General features: G+C 40.1%; 1 protein-coding gene across 1 annotated transcript in view; it reads right to left on the bottom strand.

The window, feature by feature from the left end:
• The window catches only part of spon1a (spondin 1a), a 57,368-nt gene that overhangs the window by 29,367 nt on the left and 289 nt on the right, over positions 1-27,712 (bottom strand). The window contains exons 2-7 of the mRNA XM_029143790.3: positions 27,212-27,340; positions 12,191-12,849; positions 11,523-11,629; positions 7,808-7,941; positions 3,393-3,466; positions 2,810-2,932 (exon numbers count right to left, since the gene is read on the bottom strand). Coding sequence (XP_028999623.1) covers positions 2,810-2,932; positions 3,393-3,466; positions 7,808-7,941; positions 11,523-11,629; positions 12,191-12,422 — 670 coding nt within the window. The 5' untranslated portion in view covers positions 12,423-12,849; positions 27,212-27,340. The remainder of the gene's footprint in view (positions 1-2,809; positions 2,933-3,392; positions 3,467-7,807; positions 7,942-11,522; positions 11,630-12,190; positions 12,850-27,211; positions 27,341-27,712) is intronic.

The raw sequence follows: 27,712 nt of genomic DNA, 5'->3' as shown, positions 1-27,712 counted from the left end.
CTGTAAGCTCACAGATAATGATGTGGTCTTATTAACTATAATGATGCAGCAGTGACAACAGAGGCTAAAACTTGAGCCTTACGCACTTAACTCTGAGACAGGGTAAGCTAAAGCTCTGCTATAGGCCGCATGCGGTATAATAAGGCATAAGGTACAGTTCATTTGTACTGATGGCTCCGTGTGGATGTTTGCACAACGGCGCTTTAACCGTCTCACGTCTGTCGTGTCCGTCTCAACAGGACAGAAACACGCTGTGTAATAATGTTTTAGTTCCCCTCTTAGTGCTAAATTATCCCCCTGCCCGGTGCGTTATGCAGCTCCACTGGAACCACATCCAGGTTCATGACCTGAAAGCACAACGATGAAACTCTTCAGCCGGGAATACACAAAATCCTGTTGTTTTTGTTGTACCTCATCGAGATGAAAAAATTGTGATCCATAATAGAATCCCTGAGAGAGTGACATAGAGTCAAGTTTCTTTGTTCTTTGAGATAATCATTACTCTGCAATCAGCCTTTTACAATGTAGTAATACATGCATGCAAAGCTTAGATGGCAGTACCTGCAGTAGCCTGCAATTAATATGTATTTTTAGGGAACTGCTATAACTGAACAGTTTTCTAACATGTAACCACCCTCCAGACACACAAAGACAATCTGCAATTAGCGTTGGTCGACCCGCTTTATGTTCTGAGCCAAAGCTGCCAAGTACAGGACAGCTTTGCCCCAGCAGAGACTGCTCCGTGACAAAGGACTGAGTGCCACAGCGTGATGGCTGTATCTGTGGAGGCAGACTGGCTGCTGTCAGCGACTGTACTGTAGATGTAGCACCTTGACAATCAACACAAATTGCAGTTGTTGGGTGGTACTTACAGAGACCCTGTCTGGCGCCTTGCTTTTTTATGAACCTGACCTTGATAGGCAAGTGGCTACTCCTGCTACTCCTGTCTACCCTTACTGACCTTTTTCAATTGTTATAACTATTTCTTCCCTATTTACTCACTTTTAGAGATCATACGTCTGGGCCAATATAGCCATGTAAGTCTTTCAGTGTCCTGGTTAGACTAACGGAATTTGGAACTGCCTGAGGAAGTCTGACTAACAAAGTCAACACCATCTCTCAGGTCCTGATCTCAGTGCGTTTTTAGCAGTGAAAGGTGCCCTCTTTCATTAGTGTCAATGGGTTTGTTTAATCCATCTGCGCTCCAGGTGCCTTCTATGTTTCTGCCACACAGTTTACACAGAAGCAGACTCTCATCTAGTAATTCAAATGCATAGAGTGGATTTTTATTAGCGATAGTATCAGAGAATTAACTAATCAATAACAGGTGTTTTATTTCCACTTCTGTAACTAAACATTCCTGTCTAGACCAGGAGTACAGCAGGTGATGTGATCCAACGTTCTTCAATCTCGCTTCGTCTGTGGTTTTTCATTGTCTGTGGAGAAAACTAAATGATGAACCCACCAATTGCAAATCAAATGAAAAAAGAATGTTGCAGCAAAATTCTGGTTCCCATTTTGTTAAAACATGCTCTCAGGTTCTCAAGCTTTATCAAGGTCACAAATGTGTTGACTACATGTGTTAAATGTGTGTTAGATATATTTTGTCCTATTTCTGTCTATGTCCTACTAATCCCATAAAAATCTTTATTGATGACCAGGCAATTTTTATATCGCCTTGTGTCCAAGTAATCTGGTGCGAGTGCTGAGATGCGTCGCTGCATTAGTTACAATGGGGGCAGAAAGAAGGAAGAAAACTGTGAAGGTTATCATCTTATAAATTAAAAAAAAACAACCCAGGTTGGCCTGTTTTTTAGTTGTTTTTTGGTCTCAGAAGGTGCGTCATTAAAACATCTTCATTTTCTGCACTTGAAGGACATGATAAAAATAGAAGACAAGCCACGCAGTTGCATTTTTCAGGTACTGTTTTTTGCAAAAAGGCAAAGCCATATGAAAGGAGTAGAAAACTTTAGAATTACTCTAAAAAATTAAATGCTCTAAGAGAATTAAAATAGAATACATACAGCAACATGTGCAGTGTTACAATAACAAGTTACCCAGGATATGACTTTTAGCAAGGTCAAATCTAACTGTAGCCTCCTAACAATCGGGATGAAACAGAAACCACACAGCTTGTGGTTTATCTGCAATAGCTGTGTGAGAGTGAGTCACATTCCAACTACTTTTTCCAAAAGGCAGTAAATGAGGGTTCATTTCGATCGCAGGGTTTATCTTACTCTGCTCTAATCAGTATATTGATCTGACCAGCAAGAACCTGATTTAAACAAGAGAGCCAGTGTAATCCTTAAGTCCATTCACATCCTGATAGCGTGGCTCAAGGTTATACAAACGCACAAACATACACACAAAATACAATGTAGTATTGTGGCTCACCACACATATCTTCACCAAGCCACACAGAGGGATAAAGCAGAGGGAATGTGTTCGAGAGGTGTTGCATATATTTGTCAACCAAGCCTATAGAAGGACAATATTTTTATATTGGCCTTATCCTAAATATTTTTGGACAATGTGTAGCTACTGTGTATATGCAAACGGCAGATAAACGTCTACAGAGTATTGTCATACGAAGGTGTCCTCGTCTGTAGGTTAGCAGTTTCATTAATTTCTTAGCATGTTCACGTTCCTCAAGAAAGGACTTGACAAAGTTGGGAATTACCAGATCATCACAGTGGCGGTAGCACGACATAGACAGATAGACAGATAAACACCCATTTTATCACTAAACCTTGTGGTTTCAGCAAACTGTAGTGGTGACAATAAAGATAAGAAAGGAGTGTGTTCTTACGGGGATAATCCTTGGAATGAATCTTCTCTGACCAGTTCCCATAAAAGGTGACTCTGTATTTTGCTGTTCCACAGGCACAACAGTCAAGCAGAGGTTTGTCTGTCACGTCTCCATACAAGGATTCTGTAGAGAAACAGGAGAAGGAAGGAGAACAAAAAAATATATAAGCCAGAGAAATACAGTCAACTACTGTATGAGACAAGCTCAGAGAGACTGCTCATTAGTACAAGGAGCACATGTGAGTGGTGTCTATCATAAAGGAGATGGGTTAAAAAGTGGGAAGTTGAATGGATGAAGAGAGTGGGACACGAGGAAAGGGAAGATGTGCAGCATGGTTTTGATCTGTTGCTCAGTGTGACATCCACTGTCATGCACAGCCAGGGGGTCACACTCATTTACAATCATTCACATGGCAGAACAGAACAGCAGAGAAGAATGTCGCGGCATTAAAATCAAGAATGAATGCAAATACAGTAAAAGACAGACAAGAAGAGACGATGGATGGGGAAGATACCAGCAGGATGAAGAAACAGGAAACCTGGTACAGTAAATAATTGATTTCATGTCAATAGCAAAGACCTACCTTTCTCACACAGTCGCTTAGTAAGTAAGCCTTCATCCTGGAAATAGATTATCCTCTTCTGCACAATGCTTGCCCTACACATTGGTAAACACAAAAAAAGTAGCAGTAAGGAGTGAGGGCAGCACCAGGTACAGGTACAAAGGACTAAAGTATGAGTGCATGTCACAACAGAAAAAGAAAAAAACAAAAGGTGAAACAATTACTGTAGACGCTGAGCGGTTTAAAGGTGGAAAAAACAACAGACCATAGGGAATGTGGAAATCATTGGTTTCAAGATCTTAAAAGGAACTGAACATTGTGGCAGATGGAACAGGTGCAGTTATTCATAATCATCTCTCTGTTTTTTTTCAGTAGACTCCTTAAAGCAGGTATCTGAGCCCACAGGAAACTTGCCAAATCGAGCAGTCTTTCAGACAGAGGCATTCAATTCAAAGCCCGCGGAAAGCATGCATCAGCATTAAGATTTACACATACACAGAAACGAGAGCGCAAAAAGCTGAAGGGAAAGCTGAAAGAGACAGCTAGCAACTAAAAAAAAGGGTGATTTTTGCATTGAAATTTTTCTGAGGCGCTTTGTAAGAACAGACAAAAAATGCACAGACACACTTTACGCTGTACACTGCGTCGATAAGGACTGACTGGCAGGGCACCAGTAAAGCCTGGCAAAGATGAGCTTCTATAGTGAGATGTCTACGATTGGGAATTGGTCTCAGGTCTGAGAGGGGTTTGGACACGTAAATCAATCACAACCTAATCCTTCCAGTGGCCAAAACAGGAAAAAGCCCCCTGGCATCACATCACAAGATGTTCTCCAACCTCCAACCACCAGCCCAGTCTACAGGATGCTTTCTGTGTGGTAACTGTACGCTCTAAACCTATGGACATTTATTGTGAAGGATCACAAGAAGCTAAAGCAGTGGTGTGTTCTGCAGAGCTAATCACTCAACTTAACTCCCTAATTCAAACTAATGCATACACATAAAACATTATTTGTCAGACTTTGTTAACTATACAAATACGTTTTCATCCTGAATGCCATCTGTTCCTTAGTAAAGTCTGCATTCAATATTTTTGGGCAAGTTACCAAATAGGCTTTCAGGTTGCTGATAATAAGAGTGATAATGTTTCAAAGAATGAAAACATATGATAAATACAGAGATAAATAGACATAAAGACAGGCAGTAAGACAAGACAATACTAGATCATAGTGATAGAGATGGTTCTTGTTAGTCTGTGGCCATTTTATGAAAACAGAAATTGTTTTGTGTTTTTTTTGGAAAATGGTTCATTTGCATGCATGACGATGTCTAGAGAGCATAAAAAGGAAAATAGGTTATTCTCATTCTACACTAGAAAGATCAGAGAGTAAAAAAGTAATCAATAATATTAACAAAATATGACAGATTCAAAGTTGACCTCAAATGAACCACCTGCAGCGTGCAGTTTCTCGGTTTATCTTTCCAGTAAATTATCTGCAGTCTCACAAACCAGATTCAGCCTCTAATTTCAAGAGTCTGTGAGCGACAGCTGCCTTACGGTTTAGTCAAAGAGCATCATTAGCTAAACTCTCAGTACATGGTGCGGCTTTCCACTAAACGCAAGGCTCATTGAAATTTATTCTCACACGCTGTGGTACTCCATACACGAGAAACACCGTGAAGTGTTTTGCAGACAGTCTTGAATTAAACTAATTCACACATTAACATGTAATTTCACTATTATTACATATTATTCACATATTTTTTGTCACTCACCACAAATCTATTCTCTTCCAACCTATTTTGTTGTATATATATAAAAGTATATACTGCGCGTGTACATATAAAATTATCAGTGTGGGAGCATGGCCATGATTTATGGGCAAAGCATTTTTTCTTCCTTAATATGGACAAAATGGATCAGGGTAAGCAAAACCACCAGCACACCTCTAATTGTTCATGCTTTAATTCAATCTCACCCCAATTTCACATATCTCCCTGAGAGAGAAGAGCACACTCTGCCTCACTGCTTGCCCGCCTTCCTGGGCCGGCCAGACAATCAACGCGAGTAATGCTTATTTAACATCCAATTTATATTCTATCTCACTTTGCCGGGTTCTAACCATAGCCGATCCCAATCAAACCTAAAGTGCACTTACAGTATATGGATGTGTGTGTGTGTGTGTGTGTGTGTGTGTGTGTGTGTGTGTGTGTGTGTGTGTGTGTACTGTATACATGTATGTATGTATGTATGAGTTGGGGATGAATAAAATAAAAAAGATGGTATGGTTGGGAAAAACTAAAAACACAAATTTTGTTCATTCCTTTCCTCTTATTTCAGCCTACCTGTCGTCACTCCAGACAAAACTTATGGATATCAAAACTCTGAGTCAACACATTCTGTAAATCCAAGGCCCGAAAGCAAATGCATTTCCATTTAATTTCTGCCTGCTTGATGATAGTGTCCCGGGGGCCTCCTTGATCCGTCCTATCATTGTGTTAACAGAGATAAACAGGTTGTGACAGTTGCGTGTGGTTGTGACATTCATCTGATCACTGATACACTGTGTCACTCAGACAACTGATCAAAACGCTCCCTTGATACCGTGAGCCAGGGAGAGAGACGACAAATAAATAGCTTCCCACATACAAATGAAAAGATAACAAATAAAAGCAGCATCAGTGCGGCTGCAGTATATGGATAATATTCTAACGAGAGTTACTCGGGGCTCGTAAAAGAACCTGCAGCCATGCAGAAGGAGAACCATAGCTCACGAGTGGAGCTTCAATGTGTCACACAGCTTCAGATTTAGCTCCGTAGTTGACAGTCAGTGGCCTCTGATGTACAGAATTGAAGTTGGGTAAAATGGTCTGTTTAGTTCCAACATTACTGTACATTAACAAAACAAGCAAAGTTGTGGGGAGGTGAAATGGGTTAAAGTTCAACATAGTGCTCTGACAGTAATTAAACTAAAAAGCAGCACTTTATTATTTTTTTGCAGATGAAATTCTCAGTAGCAGCTGGGAAAATACCTTGATTGATACCTTGAGGCAAACAAAACATTCACGAGGCAACATCTCATTTTTAAGCTTGTGCCAGCAGATGCTTGTGCCACTTTAAATCACAAGGGTCACACTCAGTCGATTATATCAGCAGCTGAAAACCAGAAAAGAAGGACATGCTGAAGGAAACCTTGGCATGAACTAATACCAGAAAGCTGAAAATAGCAAGATTTGATGGTAGGACTTGGCAAAGTAAGCGATCCAAGTTCACAACTAGAACGAACCTCCTTGTCTGACCCTGTCATCAGGCACCAACCTTAGATGGAACCAAACCACCAACCCGGGTCCTTCCATTTAAAAGACAGCAACTGCTCATCAATTATACTGCAGCAAACCACTGGGGAGGAGCGAGACTCCCGGGACAACATGTTAGTTACAGAAGCATACACAAGGACACAGACTTCTAATTTCAGGGCCAGATGTTGCGTTTTACATAACCATGTTTTACAGCCAGGGAAACTGATGACCAGTGACAGAGCTGATTCGGGAAATGGAATGAAATTAAAAACAAACATTTGCCCTCTAGTAGGAATGAAATGTCCTCTCCCTACGCTAATATATGAGATTAGCAATCCTTATAAATTCACATGTTTGTACTTTCTGGGCATATTCATTAAACGAACAGCACGAGATAACGCACTATATGTCTTGCTGCTCTGTGTGGGCTACCGTATATGATAACATCCATAGTATTTGAAACATACAATAGCTGCATCCCTCCATCTTTAATACTTTTTTTAAACTTTGTGTTGCAACAAAGAATACACAACCTCTTTCTTTCTCTTTTCTCTCTCTCTCTCTGCACTGGTATTACAGCGTGATATACATCTCTGGTCTTTTAAGCATCGCTTTCTAGGCTGTGCACTCAGTCACACTTTCATCTATCTGTAGGCTCAACTGAATACAGGTCTGTCATCTACCGACTGGCCTCAATGAGCAGAGCAGGTGTTGGGAGAAACGTGACCTCGTGTGAGATAACACCGTATTTGAGATGAAAACAGAGACGAAAGATAGAAAAGGGGGCAAAGAGGGGAATGGCATAGACAGTTCACACAATAATGCATTGGTCATAGGATCTGGTGATAGTCCTCCAGTAGATTAGCAACCTCTAACATTTTCCCCATAGAATTGCAATAATAAATGGAATAAACGGTTATTAGCTTGGTAATGAGACCAGCAATCGTACAAGCACTTTAAATATGCTAGTAACATTAGAAAGTAGAACACTTTTTTCATCTTATTTCAGCCTTTCAGCCTTCTTAGAAAGGCACATTTATCCAAAATATACAATTTTCTGCCCATCTCCCAATGCTGTGTATACAGCACTAATGCATCTCTAAGTATCTGCCATTTAAATCTGCATGCAGTACATACTTGAGGATGATACACCCAGAGCCACTGGGAGGTGCTGTCCAAAACACCTGGATGCTGGTGCGCCTGCGAGGAGTGCTCTCTGTCACTGCAGGTGGGCAGTTGGTCATAAACTGTGCTTCCTCCTCATCAATTATCTGTAAAGCAATGCACACACAAAGAGATTAGTGATGATTACTAAAGCTTCAAAAGCACTTGAAATATCAAAAATATCGGACAGCAGTTGTAGAGCACAGCGGTTGACAATCCCATTAATTCTGTCTTTTTTGGAAAATGTTCTTGCCTTTATAGCTTAGATGGAACAACAGCTTCTTATTAGAGGCGCTCAGTTATTTGAGCTCTGACAACCATCATTATATGGCTATGCATTTGCTTATATTAGACACATGGACCACATCCTTTCCAGACTTTCCAGTGGAGTACAAAAAGGCCAGCAAAGTAATTAAGGGAGTGTGTAAATGGGCGTCACGTAGCACTCTGGCATTACATTACAAAATGGAAAGTGGAAGAAGTGAGCAGAACTTAGCAATCGCTTGATGTAGGTCAGTAGTGGAAAGAAATACTCAGCAATATAGTTTCAAAAAAGGTATCCAATCAATGCCCAATAACTGCAGGCAACATACGTCCCCTGGTAGTTTGGGTCAGAGTGAGCTGTGTGAACGCATGCAGGCCCCACTACCCAGGTGCACACGCGAGATACTAAGCGTCTCATTGATTTTAAGTGGACAGAAAATTAGATGAGTGGGTTGCAGTTAGAGAGATAATATTCACTGCCTGGAGACCAAGGAAACATTTGATATAAAGTGACATCAGGGCAGTGAAGTTAGGGAACTTTCTCACTCTCTGAAGCCGTGAGCAGAGAACTTCCTTTGTCATGCCACGTTATGAATGAGTTTCCTCTGAAAGTGGATTGTGTGGGGATGTGCATAACTGTGTGTGGGGTTAGAGGAAGATATTTGGAATAGGAGGGGAACACACACACACACACACACACACACACACACACACACACACACACACACACAGAGCTGTTTGCGTATATGCAGCCCCATCTCTGTTTGACAGATCATAGCCCCCTACGTCCCCACCCCCCAGTGTTACCATGGTTTCTAACTGGCATCCTGGCCCGGCCTGACTTGACTACAACATGTTCAAATCAGTGAAGGCTGATAGGAATGCAAAGAACACCACCACCATACTAATATCGAAGAACTAATTTCTTCTTTTTTATGTCTATTTTAATGTTTGCGCACACTTTAACTTACAATTTTGTCTTGTTTGTCTTGTCACTTACTGCAAAAATGTGTTTTCATGCAATGTGTGAATCAGGGTGTTTGGCTTCATTGTAGTCACTGATTGTACTATTGACATTCAATTTTCCAAAATCTTACAATTTTGCACAGGGGTGAGGTATTTGTTCCTGAACATTAGATCATTGCGGGCGAATTATGCTGTCAAGATGATGGAGCAGCAATGCATTGTACTTTGTTATGTCTGTGTTTACAATTTCTTCAAAGTGGACTCAAACTGGCTTGGATTTCTCCCTCATACGGCCACATAACAATTTGCCCTGTCTTGTCCTATCGTCTAACCCTGTTGACACGTAATGTCTCGTCGGGCATCACCGGCTGGTTTACATTCCCCCGCCACAAACGCACACAAATATACACACACAGTGGCAGCTGACCTCCCCAGAGAGCTCAATAAAAGTGCTTTTCATCAAGTCAGGAGCTGTCCAGAGACAGCTGAGATGGGGCACACCAGAAGATTTCCAATGAGCTGTATGTTAAATAAAGCCCGACGTCTTCGGCTGCAACTTTTTTTTTTCCTCTTCTCTTTTCTCGCTGCCTGGAGGCTGGCCCACCCAGAGCTCTTTCAGAAAGGAGAATGGTCTGCCTGTATGTGTGTGTGTGTGTGTGTGTGTGTGTGTGTGTGTGTGTGTGTGTGTGTGTGTGTGTGTGTTTTCTGACCGAAAATAAAAAAAACAAAAACATGAAAGCTCAGTCAAGCAGGTGATGATAGAGACGTGTATTATTTTTTTTGGACAGCGGTTTATTTTTACTGCACTGTCACGCGGTGCTTATAACAAGACAGGTGATCATCTGTGAAAGAGACCTTCAAGTTCATAAAACCCAGGAGCAGAATAATCAGCGATACGTTCCACTAGTGACGTGACCGTTTTTATTACTTTTCATGCCAACAGCTAAAGGTTATGGTCACACATCCAACTACCACATGATCCTCTAGACAATCCAGACCCCCGTCTCACACGTGTTCCCGTCTCTGCGCATTTCCCTTCTTTAACCTTAACATTTAGCACCCTCCCACACCACACAATGCTCTCCCATATGGCAGCGGCGCACACTCAAGGCTAGCACTAAATAAAAACAGCATGAAATCAATTATGAGGACAAATAAAGCCGAATAAACTTGGCTGGTGTTAACGCTGGTTAATGAGATGTGAGGAGCACACGGGACAAAAATAAAACGTTTGTTCGTGTCCTCTCGTATTCAAAGCTCGGGTTCACGGAGAGTGTCAAAGCACGGCAATAACTGCGATCAGAGATGCCTGAAGGCTGCTGTGCAATTGTATTCTACTTTATGTTTAAAAAAAATGTATTTCATGTAGGAAGCCACTGAACCGGGGATTCTCAAAAGTCTGAGAGAGCCAAGACATGGTAATAAACCCATGTTATACCTGCGCCTTTACAATGTCAGGTATAGAAAATTAAACTGGGCATCTTGTTGTCTACTAATTATATCTAGTAAAGCCAAAGTCTCCAGGCTTCAAACGTCTATTATTTCAGTTTATCGGCAAGAACAACTAAGCAGTGTTAATGCTGTGGCTGATCACAGGGTACTTGTTGCATCCATTCATAATTAGGGTACCATAAGAAGCATATGCTTGATGTTTATGCTTTTAAATATCAGGATTGCATCCATGTTATCCTTTGTCTGGAGTCAAATACCAGCAAACAATCTCCTGCTCCCTACCACTTGACTCCTCACACTGCATTCCAATCACAAAGTCCTCACATATTTGGTCATTATCACATGTGCGTAACAGCACCACGTTTCTTGCCTTCCCTCTCTTCTCACTCTTGGTCCCACTTCATTCTCTCGCTCCGTCGTCCAGAAGTCCAGCTGGACCTGCTTGTACACAATGCTAATTAGCTTCATAACTCCACCAACTGTACACTGCCTACATACGTGAACAGGGCGCTTATGAAAACTCCTCGAATTCCACACATGCACTTTGTCAGCCAGGCAGAGGACAACGGAATGGAGCTGAGCTCGGAGTATGCTCTTTTCATATGCTATATCAGGCCCATTAGAGGAGGTGAGAATTATCACACTTTGACATGTGAAGACAGGAAGGCTGTGCAAAGAAAACCTGTCAAGACCCTCCCACCTCTACAGTAAGATCTGTCTTTTGTTTCTCTCGTACACACTGCTTGTGCTAGCATTCCGCGGAAGGATGGGGTTCATATAACCGTTAAGGCAGCTGTGGGATCGACTGGTTTTCTGTCTCTGTGGCAGCTCAAATTAAATTGTACTGTATCACTGACAAGAAGAATTGACATCATATATCAAGATGTGAGTCAGTGTGACAGACTGGGATGAGTGGTGAGTAATTAATTATGATGGACAGCACAGAGGTAATTAAATTGAGGGTTTTTTACTATACTAGAAGACACAGCTTCAGCTTCTACCCTACCTGGAAATTTCCAGCATAGTCCTCATCTTTGTCCCCTTCTGCACCCTCCTTCAGGGCAATGAGGGTGAACCCTCTGAAGTAGGAGGGGCTGGATGCAATCACACTCACTGGATGGAATCAAACAAGAGAGACGACAACCATCAAGCAGCAGACACAAAAAGCTCAGCGATGTCTAATGAGTGTAATTAACCTGTAATATTATAATCCTAAATTTAGAACCAAGGGTGATCTAACAAGAACATAAAATTGTTGTATGAAAATAAATTTAATTTGCTGTACCAATCAACTTTATCAATATCTGGACTTTGAGCTTGACATTGCCTTATGTAGTATTTAGAAGATATGATAGAAGCAGATGCAGTGGTGATTAAAAGAGCAGATGACACTTTAAAAAACCCTCTAGGTACAATTAAAAAAAACATTGACAATGATTTGATTCATAAAAACGTTTTAAAATTGTAACAAATCTTTTCTGTTTGCTGTTCAAAAGCAAAGTCTGGGCAGTTTTCTGCATTCTGCTGCGGGGTAACGTGTTTACTGCCATAGAACCATCATAACTGAATACAGCCATGAATCAAACAGAGTGTATAAACTTAATCTAAGTTTGTGCAGCTGACTGTAAACTTGTGATTTTTTGTCAAGGCGCTGAATCCCAGACAGACACCGACCTCTGTATGTGCTCCCCGGCTGATAGTTCTCCGGGTCTCCCTCAACGCGCAGGCGAAATTCGCTGTTGCCCTCCTTTCGGTTGCTCTGAGCCCGTAATATCCGACTACAGTACCCGTCCGCCTTCCCGGCTCTCTCGGGGGGCTCCTCGGTGAATCCGAACGCACTGCACGCCACGGTGGAGGCGAAGCAGAGCAGGAGCAGAACGCGCGCGTGTCGCCCGGCCGCCGTCATCCTGGAGGTCTCCGACAGCCAATTTGATGCGCGGGGAGAGAGGGGCCAGGGCTGACGAGGACGAGAGGAAACGCTCGTCTTCGCTCCCCAGGAAGAGTGACAATTCCCCCAACTGCCGGAGTGGACTTGTGTTCCGCTACGAGAGCGCGCGCATCCCGGTGCGCGGACGGGCGAGAGAGAGAGAGGAGACGACTAGTTGGAGCGTGATGCGCACTCCTTCCCGGAGAAGTGCGAAGTGCGTGGGGCCGGGAGTCCGGGGAAGCGGCCAGGCGACGGATGAGCGCCACCGGGGCCGCGGCCGTTTACACAGCCGCCGTCAGAACCCGGAGAAACCGTCCTACCAATGGGCGCTGAGAGGAGGCAGCGCGTTGGACAGACTCGGCCTGAACTCTCGGCGCGGTGTGTTTGTGCGCCATCACTCAAGTGCCTTATGGAAGACAGGGACACACACAGAGACACACAAAGGGATTAATAAAGCATGCTAAACGGTTGTCTAGGTGACTAATTAAACAAGCCGTCATTGGCTCGTAGGTGCTGAATTCATTAGCGGGTCTGTGACGGCTTTGAGCTCTATTTTGTTGGCGCACAAAAGTTCAATTCTAAGTACACGGTGCAAACAAACAGCAGCTTAAACGCCACTGTTTAAACAAATATCTATATAGGCTCACGCATTGCCAGTTGAAGCCCAGCAGGGTGGTCGTTTGGGGCTGAATGCTGCACTCTCCAAACAAAGGATGTCTCCTTGACGTGCAGGACTTTCATGACGTTCCCTTTAAATCCCCACCGAATGCCTGGCAGAATTAGTATATTTACTGGCCCTGGCTACAAGTCCTGTCTTAGCCCCAGGTCAGTAATAAGGATCTGACGTAAAATAACAATCTGCCTTTTAAATGTTTATTGGGAAACAATTAAAAAGTTTACACAGAACATCACAAATCCACTGTTGAAACCTATCCCTACAAATCCATAATTTTACATTTTAAAAGAGAAAGGATAGGTTCTGAGAGTAGTCTGTCTTTGTTAAGCAAATAAACTTGTGTAGAGCGTCGACATTGAGTTGAATTTGAATCACCAGAAGAGTTTTCTCAGATTCCTGGATAAAATGGCAGTTCATGCAGCATTTTCTTCTCCAGTTGTCTATTGTTTCCTAATTACATACTTTGTCGTGTTCACATCTTCGTGACATTACACACACACTTTGACATCAAAATCAGAGTGAGAATGTCAGTTTAAGAGTCCAAAAAAACGTCTCATGATTAGAAGTGCTTCTCATCAGACAAAGCCTTTGATATTGAGGTAAAATGTCACTTATTATGTCAAGAAGAATAAATTGGACACACTCTTTGAATTTCAATCCACATTTGGCAAATGCAAGCAGAACAATGGGCACTTCATCCACCCTCACCTGCTCAAGCCTGGATGCTGGAACAAGGCAAAGTAATTTCCATCTGGAATCCAAGTTTTTAAATACTGTAATTGATTTTTCCAACAAACTACATTGAAACGTATTGTTGTTCTATATCAGGCTCTAAATTCACCAAAGAAACACCCATGTTAAAACACAACAGTGTGTGACGTGATAAAATGAAAACAGGTAATCCTTTGTTTCTTTATCTCGCTCATGAGGTAGGACACAATTTTCATCCCTGGGGACGTTTCCTTGAAAACATCTCCAGAGTTTGTTTCAGTCTTCAAAAGGGTCAGCAGGCATGTAATGAGAATGTAACCACTTCTGACAAATGTGGCTATGCTCTGACAAATGCAGCTATGCTCTGTGCATCTACCGCTGGGCTGATGGATGGTTGCCGGGGGAGGAGAGGAACGGAGCATGGATAGCAGAACACTACACCAGCAGGTGTCATGAAAGCATTTTGCCTGACAGCCCTGCAGAGCCGAATCTCTCACAACCATCCCCAGGTTACTCCCTGACTTGGAATAAATGAACTCTAAATCAGCAAAATTTCTGCAAGACCCCAGTGTTCCCTGTAGCAACAAAGGGAAAAATTATGTTTCAGAGATATTTACCCCATGAAGACATATTATATAGGAGTAGGAGCTGGCCACACCACAGTAAAAGAAATCACAGGTGGGTTGCTTTAACCACCATGAAGATGAACATAATACGGTTTCCTTACATGACAATTTTTTCATGAATCTAATACAAAGAAACAATTATAACCTGAGTTTAAACTGATGCGTCAAATACAGAAAGCACCTCCAATCTGGGCAGAGAAACCCGACCTCTTTGGTTAATGCAAGCAGTCAAACAGCTGGACAGTATAGTATACTGTATAATAACAAATGTTTATCTGTATGGGAACTTCACCATTTAAACACATGCACATTGGTGCTTTGATGGTCATACTGGGTATTCATACTGTACACACCAAATAAACAGCAGTCAGCAGTGCCGCTCCAGCGCACTGTGCTGTCCACATGCACTTGTGCATGAAGCAGCGCTCATAAACACGACTGCTGTCTTCTACAGTACTTAAGCCTCTGCTAGCAATATAAAACAAATGAAATATAAAACACTGAACTGCAGGGAAAATAAATGAATATTGACCTTTTTGACTTTTAATGAGTGAAACATTATTGTTGGAGTAACAACATAACAATAATAACCGATAATGCCAACTAATTGTCGTTACAATACAATAACAATGAATCAAATTTTTGACTAACAATTGGATGTTCAAGCTTTCTGATCTTTGACATTTCTAATTAATTAGCATTAGACAACATTTGCATTGATGCTGTCCTATTAACAACTGTCAGGCATTTCCATCAAGCATGGAAAGAATTTTACACACGAGTACAGTGTACAAACGTGAAAGTATATCTGAAGGTACTAAATGCGAGTGAGTCACAAGGATGCATGTCATTAGCACTTGAAGAGAGCAGTAAGTGACATTAGCAAATATGAAACTACAGTTATGGTGTTTATGCTGCAACATCTCCATGTCGGCTTTTGTGACCGAAGGCAAAGCTCAGGCTTCTACAAACAGGCTGGAGAACAGAGGAAGCCCAAGAAAAGAGACCTTTACATACAATGTACGCAAAATGACAGTATTTATGAAAAACTTTGTTTCAGTTTGTGTTAAGCTTGATGTTTAAACAGAATTAAGAAGTTGTACAAGCAATATCTCAGAATAACAAACATCCTTTCCTGACTCCAGCAAATACATCAGATATTTCTCCTGTCTGTTGTAACTGGGTCTGGATGCTTAGGATTACAGCGTGTGCTATTCTTTACAACTAAGCAACAGCACTGGTTACAGCAGTCAGCAACGCTAATCCATGTTCCCCAAACTCATTTACTTGGAGAACTTGAATCAATTCTAACATTTTTATTCAATGTTCACGTTAGCTTAGCGTTAAAATTATAAAATTAGAATGAAAATAAAAAAAAGCCATCAGCCCTGCATGTCATCTATCCAAGTGTATCATACTGTATGCTGTACTTTATATTCCTGTGAACAAAACGTCACCATAATCCTCTCGCTTCATACACCACTGATATTCTCAGTTCCTGCCCAAGCCTTTGAACAATCCCCCATGCTTTGTTGTTGAGTGAAAGGACTGGAGGTCAAGAAAGAAAATCAAATTAGGTTCTCTTAGAATCGTGGTGGAGCAGAAGAGGCTGCTCATTAAACAGCCAAGCCCCCTATTGCCGAGTCATTAAGGCCATATTTAGCATACAATAGCACTATATGCAGAAGACCTGAGAACATGTGAAGTTGCTTCCACATACCTTGAAGGGAAAGAGCATTAATTCTAATTTAAGACACGTATTTCATACATTTCAAAATGTCCACTGACCACGACTAGTTGCAACAGTGACATATGACTGACATGCAGAACTTAAGTCCATTAATGGTACTTGATGTCTGTGGATAAGAAGCTTATAGTTAAGCAACCTTGCTGTGCAGACAAAGGTAATGTCTTTATTTCCACACTGGCTCCATGCATCCAGGCTCCCATCTACTGCATTGGAGGTAATGCATTTTGATGTGCGTCTAAAAGCCTGAGTGAAATGTGCTGCTGGGAGGCCAGCAAGCGTACGGGGGCTATCACAAATGATTATAGTCAGCCAGAGGGTGACGGGGATCGCCAGGTACCGGGTCTGCTGAGGCATTACTTATTGAGTCCTGTCTTCAGCTCTGAAGACGTCTTAAAATCACACACCTGGTCATTAACCTTCTAAGTATGAGACTGTCTGAACTCAGTTTTGCCACAAAATTATGAGGCAAAATCCACTGCTTATTTGCTCCATAAAGTCTTTGCACCAGTGTGTTTGAACAATCATATAAAATTGGTGAAGCGTATTCTGATAAACCTAACCTAACCATAGAGGATGACTCAAGAGCTCATTTGATCTCCTGTCACAAGTGCAAGCAAAACAGTAGTAGTAATCTTTAGCAATAGGTGCATACTGACTGTCTGAGCAGACACTGTATCGTCCAAGAGAACTATGGGACACAGTGTCCAAGTCAGTTTCAAAGGTCAAGACACCCAACTGTGTGGTCTGTTTTAAATGTCACATTAACATCTATGTCTATGCCATAAGCACTGTGACATTCTCCAGCAATGGTCTGAGCAGCAGACTCTCAAAGGGATATCATTCAAAATCCCTGCTGTATTGTAGGACAGGTCTGTCAAAGGATAACCTCAATTCAAAATCTATTATGTTCTCTCATAAAACTATGGTACCATCATGGGTTCAGGGACCTAATATGTTCCACTTGTTTATGATACTTACAATTTTGTTACCATCATTTTCAAAGAGGTTTTGACCTTTTCTCAATCTCAGATCACCACTTGGCACTGACCTTTAGCTGGGAAACAACACACAATACAGTAACTGAAGACACTCTTGTGATCTCTCTTCTTGAATGCCATGCCTGGGAGCACCACAGATCCTGTATCTCTCATCTAAACGTGTCCCAGCCTATCACCACTCGAAACAATGTCAGAACACCAGTTAATTTAAAAGCCCCACAGAAAGGCCTGCTACAATGACCCACCACAGCATTGTTGACAGTTCATAACTTCTAATGATTCACCGTAACCCAATGCAACTGCTGTACTGTACTTCTGGAGGTGCGAAGACAGGAGCCCTAGCTAACAGTGATCACAGATAATCAGGAGGGCAGTAAAATGTCTGGATGGACTTCTATGTTCATTCTTAACATTAACATTTTTATAACAAACAAAAAGGGACAATATGGGACCTGTAAGTTACTTAGAGACTAGTGTGAATTTCTATGTATTTTCTCTGCAAAGTCTGCATTAATCTTTAATTCGTTTTTTTATGGTTTGTCAGCCTAAAAACTATCAAAAATAAATTTTGCACATAAAATAAATCGTGTCATTATAGTCCTCGATGATAAGGAATGATTAGTTGGCTATACCTGAATAAGCAGCCCCATGGTAGCAGCAAACACACTCGTCTGTGTTTTCTTTGCTCTATTTCTATATAGCAGATAATAACTACACTTCACAATCAAACTGTTTTTATTTCACACAGCACCCACATTGTCAGTTTCCAATAAACATCGCCATAGTCATAAAAGCTATGGGGCTGTGAATGCCTTCTACTTGGAGACGAGCACACAAAGGCTTTCAAGTCCACCTCCAGGCAATAAACAGATGTATTTATCTCAACATGTAAGTTCTATTATCAGTGGGAATATCTCCTAGTCTCAGAGATCACCACAACAGCAGGGATTTATCCGTCTGTCTCTTCATCACATGATCCATTCCCTGAAATACTAGCTCAGGGCATTACTCATTTCTGCACCACATGTTCAAAAGCCTGTTTCAACAGACTGTGGCAGAAGAAGCAGAAGTGAGTGTGTCTGTGATGAGTAGGGCCACTTAGTGCGCTGACAGATCCATAGCTTAGCGCTTTAGCTTTGCTAAAAGTAAAAATAAAATCATTTGGTGACAGTCTAAACAGTTTGGCTGATCAGATAAGGGAGTATAATAAGGCACCAAGGTAAACAGACAGCATAATCTACTATAAATTGAAGCAAAAGCAAGTTCCCCTGAGATTTTTTTATATATGAAATGGCATTTTTAGAGACATGGTGTGACAGCTAAAGCCTATTATCACCATAAGAACCAAAGAACGTATTATCGTATTCATCCCAACATGACACATTAAAAAGCTAGCTATAAAGCCTCATCATAAACCTTCAGCGCTCCAATTTGTCAGAGAAAAATGTGCGGTTTGTTACTCAAAAGGATTAGTCTGAAAGCATGAAACAGTTTTGTTTTTCTATTCTTCAACATGGAGAGGTCAGTCCGTTTCTGAGAGCCAAGAGGGCACTTAAGGCCACACCTTATATGTTTTGTTAAAAGGAATTAAGAGAGAGACAAACAAAACTATGAAAGCAACGTAGGGGGAAAAGGGACGCACTTGGGACTAAACATTCCAGGCATTATTAGTTAGAAATGACTATCTTGGGTCCAGATGTGGTTCAGACTATAAAGAGAATGAAAGCGTTTGGAACATGGGGGGTAAAAGAAAGTAGTGGCAAAAAACATCTGACACGGCAGCAGATGTTAGCGGGGCTTCAGTGAACATTTATGTGATAATACAGCATGGCTCTACTGGCTCTCTCAAGTCTCAACTGTGACGGCAAATAGAGACAGGAAAATAAGAAAAGGGAGGAAAATGGCACAATAAAGCAGGGGTCAAAATCTGACATGATCCAGATCAGAGCAAAATTAAAGCACTAAAGCAAAGTCACACTGAAGAGAGCAATACAGATGATGATATGAGATTTAAAGCTCTCTATTGCACAGCTATAAAACTTGTTGGGATTTTGGTCTTATTGAAATATCTTGCTGTTATCTTGAACGGAAGATATTTGAATATCTTAAGTGGCAAATTCTGAAATAATGTTATGTTACTGCTTCAATATCAACACAGGTAAGACAATGAGGGTTTTGTTTATGTCAAATTGTGTACTGGTTCTAAAGCAAATTTACAACAAATGCAAAATTTGAGTATAGGGAAGACTGACATTGACACAGACATGAATGAAGACTTGAAGGATGTTGCTGCCGCCTGGGCGTCAATAGCTCTTTGTTCGAGGAGGACTTTGGCCAAAGTTGAGGCCCACTCAGCTCCAAAGAGCTCTTCTACACCTGAATACTAATGAAGAGCTTGTGATTTTAACCTGACTTTGGTTTCAGAAATAAGGAGACAATGTCAAGCACTCTATTGGTCTGAACCAGAGACATACAGAGGGCTGTCTGGCACTGGGGGATACAGAATCAACGGGAGAAACAGCAGAGGGCAAAGGAAGGGTACGTTAGCAAGCAGAGAATGTAATGCTACTGGTGCATCGCATCTGTTCCATGTTTGTGTCATTTGTATCAACCTTTTATTATTTTATGAATTAATGAACAGCACATGTTAAGTTTAATATGCACCTCGTGGAAAAGGCACTTGAACCTCTACAGTATATGTTCCAACAGCAATTAAATTTATCTTTCTGTTTCAATAGCAATATAAATAAGTGGGAGAGAGGGGGATTTAAAAAGTGCTAGATGCCGAACTGAGAGTGTGTAGGGCTGACTGATCCCCCTGAGACTGGAGGCGTAGGACTCTGTGGGGAGCATTAGAGATATTTTGTAGCTGGAAACAGAAAATGGAGGACTATCATAGATCAGAGAGGGCTAAAGTACACTATGATAAAAAGCATCTCCCACTCCTGGTTGGATCTGTTGGTTTAGTGTGTTGCTTAGAAACCTGCCAGCAAATATCTTTGCATGGTCTTTTGACATGGATGTCGATTGTTGGCCACAATGACTCCCACTTGCTTTTCACTTGAGTATGTATCGCACTCAGCATTTCATTGAGCAGATTAACTCTTGATTAAGCCAGATTGGGTACTTCATAGGTTGAACAAACCTACTTACAAAGCAAAAGCCTTTGCAACAAACAATTATACTGTACATTATATACATTGTAATTAGAAGCAACTACAAGACACAGAAAATTACTGTCTACATTACATTGTAAATGTGTCAATGACACACATTTGTTAAAGACTGGTTTTCTAATTGCCATTGCATTTTTAATAGATTTGATAAAATAGTAGAAGGCAAACACATTGCATGGTGTACATAATTGTAAAGAGTGAGCCATTAAAAAAATGTGAGAATTCCAATCTTGGCAGAGATGTGTCATATCAGAGCATAGATTGATTTCCAATAGAAAGGATTTTAATTACACCAGCCTAGCACCTCCTATCACTGTCACTTACTCAAAGAATGAAAGTCATCAGTACTGACAAAAACCATCAACAGCATAGGCTAGTTAAAACTTCTGTAGCTGGTGATGACCAAGAAGGTATATTTTAAACCAAACAAATGCGTATAACCTGTATTAAAAATGATCAGCAAATGCTCACTATTCATTTCCTGCAGATTTCTCACTGATGCGCTGTTTTGATTGTGCATTTTTAAAGGGAGTTAAAAATAGCATATTTGCACATGGGAAATTAAAATGTCATTTACGTTTTTGCTAGAGGCCACAAAAAAATGTAGCCTTGCCAAATACAGGGAGTATAATGGGCTCACATGACCCATTAAAAAAATACTAGAATATTAACAAGATAGTGCATCTCAGGTGCTGGAAAGCAAAAGGCTGATACATACTGTACAGACAATGATTATAATAACACTGCACTACTGTATGCCGAGGAGGAGGATTGCACAAGTCGGTTTATCAGAAATACCTGTCAAAAATATTTCAAATTATCTATAAAGGTCACAGGTGTTAAGCATAGACATACAATATGTACAGAAAAGGTCATACAGGAGTTAGTACACGAACAGTGAGCGCTACCAATGTTCAAGTCAGACCTTAAAAGCACAGAGAGCAAAGCAGATAGACATTTACTCTTAAGTTTACCATAACATTTTATAATAATAATTATCAACCCAATACTCAGCCAATCAGTGAGCTGGACCCCAGATGGTGCACAAGACCACTTAATCTACCACCAGGTGTTTTATATAACAACACCTGCTATTCTGACTCAGACTCTCAATTCAAGAGAATGTTCTCAGTATGGTATAGTTTTAACTAATTTAGCCATTAAAATCCACAGGCAATCTATACAGCGATATTGATCAACACACAGTCTGGTCCCCTAATGAGCGCACAGGAAAATACCCACATTCTGTGCATATTCTGTGCATACAAGAAACACATTAGTTTGTATTTGTCTAAGCATGTGTCAGACATTTAGACCCAAACAGGAGCAAGAGATCCAAGACATGTGGACAGAAAAGTTAAAGGCATGGTGTTCTTTCACCGTCTAGGAACACAAATTTTTTTCTCCTCGTGATTTCCAATTGGTTCTGGTGAATAATTTGGTGAAATTAATTACTTGAAACTAATTCAGTTGGGTTACCATGCAACACATTTGAGAGCCCTAATCAATTTTAAAGAAACCTAGCTTGACATCGGTGCTCTCCTTTGGCCATCAGACCGACTGTACTGATTTAAAAACATTTTATTTATATTATTAGAATTTTAACGATCCCCAAGGTCATGAATCTGATTTCTTCTTGATTTTCAGTCATATCTGTTGACTATCAAAAAAAAGGACAATGGGTGTGTGTAAATCGCTTTTTCACCTCTTGTGGAAGGTTTATGTCCTTCACATTACCTTTATAATTTAAGAGGTCTTTAAAAGCACTGGCCTCTGAAATTGGTGATGAGAAAAATCACAGGGCTCATTTAAGGTCCTTTTTAGTCGTTTTTAATCTAGTATATGAAAGCAACCGAGACGTTGAGAAATCAATAACCTCTTTGTTGTGGGGGTTATTCTAATAAGAACCCGCAAGAACACATATTCAGTAGAACGAGGCTTGTAATTAAAAAGAACTGACAGTATATGGTACTGTATACAGTCACTGGTGTCACACACACACACACACACACACACACACACACACACACACACACACACACACACACACACACACACACACACACACACACACACACACACACACACACACACACACACACACACACACACAAAATGGAGCAATCACCTGACTACACTGACTACTCTGTCCGTTGGATAACTGAAAAGCCTGCAGGCTGGTTAGCAGCAAAAACAGTTTTCACATGGTTTTCATAAGGCATTAAATTTATTTTGTTGATCATTTATCTACTCTGTCTGGCATGTTAGCCTCACAGCCCAACTAAACAATGTCATTAAAAGAGAACAAAACAAGACATTCATGGAAAACTTTCATTCACTTCAGATCTTTATAATGAATTGTTCATAGATGTATCTTGTGCCTGCAGTAGGAGCAGCAAGTTTCTTTTGCAGTTCTAAGTGGTCATTACGGAACCTCATTTTGTGGCAAGACTTAGTGTTCCTGCTGGGTGTGCAGTTGGCAAAGCTCATTCAAACATCAGGATAGCTGCAGCTGAAGGGAGGGAAATCTAATGACCTGTTGGGTTTACATGGAGCCATTGAAAGAATCTAGCAAAAACTTCTTTATATTCACATGCAAACGCATTACTGATAACAAAATACCCCAACAGCTAAACTTTGTGTTGTTTTTCTTTATTTATATTTCAACAGGTTATATCTAGTCTAAAAAAAGTGGCCCTAAATAATATAGCACCAGAAGGTTGCAAACCTTCAAAGAAAAAGTTACAGTGGGCCAAGATGCAATAACACAGTAAAACAAGTAAAACGCAGTTTTAAAAGATAAAGTTACCCAGAACTACAGCATATTAATTAGGACTAGAGTCTAAACTTTGACACATAATGTATTAGTAGTAATAAACTGCACTGTGCTAACTCATGCACAAGCACATGCACTTAAAGTCACAACAGCAAAATATAACCACCTAGGCACATGTGTGAAGAAAGCCAGTGTACAAAATCAGGTTCCTGAATTCATAATATACCGTCTGCTCTGAAACACAGCTGTTGAAGTGGCAGAGCACAGCTAGGTGAGGTCACATCCTCCTTTATAAAACTCACCAGGGCTCTCTCAGACAGTCCTTTTCTCAATATTCTAGTAGCTTTGGTCTACAAACGTCTGTAGTGTTCAGTTACCTCTGTCCTGCTGTTAATCTCAATACGTCCTAAGGTCTCAGCTCAATATCAACTCTCACATTTTTCGCGAGTTAACGTGTAGCCCTGAAACAGTCCTTTGAACACTGCTATATAACTGTTTGAGTATATTACAGTAAATCTACTTTGGGTATACTGTAAATACAGCACAGCTGTAAGCATCTCCTTGATCTATCTGCTGTCTTTTCTCACATACATTGTAGGCAAAGCTCTAAAACACCACTTAAAGCTGAAGCTGCAAGAACCCAATGGTCAAGACAGACACGAGTTGACTAAGAAACATGACAAACTACACAGTACAAAAACCCAAAAGGTCCAGAATGCCAAAATGTCCAAAAATATTTAAGAAATAACCAAATCCTGCTCAAAAATACATTCATGCAGATGGGAAAGCCAACCTAATTATGGGCAACCATGACAAACACTAAACCACACATAATTTGTCTAAAGAGGTTATCCCAGCTGAGATGTCACTCTTAGAGGAAATCTGTACTTTGTAGTGTCAAACATATTAAGAAGTCAACTGTACTAATATAAAGGTCAGACCTCACAGAGTTTGCCCTAAAAAGATGCTTGCTGTAAATAACATCTCATAAAAACTCTATTTAAGACTAATAGGGTCATTCATGCATTGAGCTCCAAACCCATCTGGCTCCACAGGCAGTAGATTGGTAATCAAAACTTTAAAATGACTGTTGGTTACAGATAATATGCCATCACCCTTCCTTTTTGCCCTCTAGCAAAATGTGTTAACGGATAAATAAGGTTGCAGTTTAGAAGTTCACAAAACTAAACAAGACTGAAGACTGGAAGCTGTCTGCATTCAGACTAAATACACAAAGTGTAATCTTATCCAGGCATTATGTTAGAGATGCAGAATATTCTAAACTGAACAGGTATAAATGAAATAAACAGTTAAATATGGTTACTTTGTTGTTATTGTTACTCTTCATATTCTTGTCCTTTTTCTTCTTTATTATGTTAAAACATAAGCTCATGTTTTTAAGCAGCTTTAAAATAAATATTCAACAGAAATTACAATCATTAGAACACAATTAGTCAGATCATGACAGCAAGCATAATGCACAAAAAGCAGGACACAAAAGAAAAAGGTATACAGAGAACACGCGTCAACAATGTGAGAAGGGGCTGGCTGAAAAGTGTCAGGCAAGTAAGATTTAAGCACTAAAAGATTTGAGGATGAAAAAAAAAAGCTGCTTATAGTAACACCCACTAATTTCCCCAAAGACAGGTGTTTAGGATATTAATCCATATCCAAAAAAGCTAAGCTTTGCCAGCCTTCTTTAGTCAAAGCTCTGCAAATCACATTCAGCCAAGCCAGCCTTCCAGATGCTTTCAATTACAGCGACAGCTGTAATTTAATGGCAAGTTACAAAGGTGTACCCATGACTGCTCTTAACCACAAAATGCTTTCAGACCTAGTTCGATATTTAGTCCAAATTCTACCCTCAATGATCTGTAGATGTACAGTATTTCTAATTAGACCTGTAAGTAAAGAGTCTAATTACAGCTATTAATTTTCCGAGAACTGTCTATTACACATTATTATAGCTTGTGAAAGCCCACAGAAGGGAAAAGCTATAGAAGGAGAAGTTAAATTTACTACACATTTTGTGCAATTTGTTGGTCTGTATACTGTATTTTAAAATATTATTTGTCCATCCATTATTTATCGCCCCATGTTTACAAATAACATCTCTTAAACGTCCCCTAAATGTTTGCACAATAAAAACCTTTGTTTGCAGAACTTATTCAGAGCCTGGATTTATTAGTTCAGCACTTATATGATGGACAAGTCTTGTCTACATCAACTTATTCCATCATTGATAAACTGATTTTATAGGTCTCGTTGTTAGTGTTACAAAGGAACATTTTGCTTGGCTTATTATCTTTCTTTAGTAGTAATGGGGTTGCTAAATATATTTAAATATCTTGAACAGCCCGTAGTGTCTTCCAGCAGTCAATGCAGCAAGAATATTAAAGCAAACATGGGCATGTGATCATCTTAGTATAAAGCAGAATGTGCACATGGTCATGGCAGTAGTCAGATCATTTTGGAGAGTTGGTGCACAACTTTTTTTAGAATTTACCATGATTAGCTCACCATAGTAGATGAGAAAAATAAAATCAAAACCATTCATGAAACAACAGGCTCAACCACAACGAACATGAAAACCCTGAAGGTTTATTTATTTAGAGTTCAACTGCACTGACACAGGAAAACTTGCTTTGTTTACTGTACAAGCATGATTCATTGCAACTAGCATCTGTTGAAGAGGCGATAAGATAATTTCAACACTCTATCTTACTGTGTAGTTCAGAGACATCTCAGTTAATGAGGCTCAGTCAGTCTGGTTTTGACTCCATTCAATGCACCACCCACTGAGTTCACATATTAACATTACAACAATGGGGAAGAGTTTAGTATGTGAAAAACATATTATCATGTATATCAAAGTATGTACAGTAGATGAAAAAATGGTTGTAATAATTTGACCCCTTGATAAGACCAAAGAATTTATGGCTACACTTACCTGAACAAATTCCATCAAATGCTATGATCTAAATCCAGATTGAGAAAGAGGTAAAAGTTAAAGAATGAAATTTAAAGAGGATGGAGATTTGTTCAATCACTTAGATTCAAGTCTGCTTTTGATCCCCTGACCTGGCACTGACCACTGTGGTAATTAGGTAATCACTGTGCTGGTGTAGGCTCAGAAGGATGTACTATAATTACTTTAAGTAGACTTTATTAGAGATAATGAAGTTTCTGAGTTAGATGTTATCTAATTAGACCTGCCAAATTAGTCTCTAAATACCTACATTCTACCTGCAAGAGAATATATTATCGAAAACAAGTACTGTATGGGTACGGATTTTACAAGTGTACCAGTAATTAATCAAGGATAAACCATTAGGAAGGAAATGAAGGACAGATACATATGAGTGTATACAAGCGAAGGACTGTAAAGAACTGACATCTTAAAAGCAATAATGCAACACTAATGCATTACTTGCCTCAATTAATGATTTGAACACAAATACTGTTTTGGCATTTTCATTAGAAACAATCTGATTCATATACAATACCTGCCTCATTACTGTATTTGGGCACAACATACATTGCACATGTGCAGGCATTGCTGAACTCCTTTTCAGTCTATTTATATTTATGATGTGTAGAAATTCCAATATGGTTATTTGAGCAACATTTCACAAATGGCATTTTATTTTGACTCGCAGTATTTTACTATTACTGTGGCTTCAGTGAACACAGTATTTTCTGCGATACAAACGCAAACATGCTATGCTTTAACTTGTCTATTTCCTTTTTAGATAAGGATGTGCCTCTCCTGCTAACAGAAAGTTTGTTTGCATGGCTTTAGTCTGAGCTCTAGTGGGAAAATTCTGAACTACAGATTCAATGCACCATTTTTATTTGTGTCTAGAATGACCTGTAATCAATAAGCCATAGCTTGGAGTCTTAGTTGTTTATTTTAATTAAGTTTAGAAATGTTACCCTTTTTTTTCAGAATGTTTTTGCTTTTGTGTGCAAAAAACACCCAAATAAAATGTAAATTCGCATGTGGATTGCAGTGTGTATCGCTCCAGCTCTGTGAGCCAACAAAGCTATCTTACCGAGTTGAAAGGTAGCAAATGGTTCCTGTCAGCAGCTGTGGCACAATCAGTCCCATAAGGTCAAGTTGAGTCCACTGTAGCCATTTAGATGAGTGTGGTGCCTCCCATCTGTTTTCCAGCTCACAGCTTCTGCATAAGTGACAAGTGACACTTTCGTTTAGGGAGCCAAGTTTTAAACAGGTAACACAAAGTGCATACTGAGATGATGCCCGATATTTCATGCATTTAAGCATCTTGTCATAACAGGCATTGCCATTGAGAACATGTTGCTACAACTGAACACTAATTATTTAAAGTTCTTAAAAAAATCTCTAATAAAACCAAATCAATTCATCAGCTATATATTAAACATCAATCATTATTCCATTAGTAGCTAACAGATTAACATTTTAAGCTACATGCCATCTGTACATTCCTATAGCTGAAAGTGTATAATGACTATGTTAAAAGACTGGAACTAGATTTTAAAATAATAATAAAAACTTGTTGTGTACAATTAAG

Source organism: Betta splendens, chromosome 3, assembly GCF_900634795.4.
Source record: "Betta splendens chromosome 3, fBetSpl5.4, whole genome shotgun sequence".
Classification (NCBI taxonomy): Eukaryota; Metazoa; Chordata; class Actinopteri; order Anabantiformes; family Osphronemidae; genus Betta; species Betta splendens.
The sequence above is the reverse complement of the archived record's forward strand: the minus strand, read 5'-3'. Positions and strand labels throughout refer to the sequence as shown.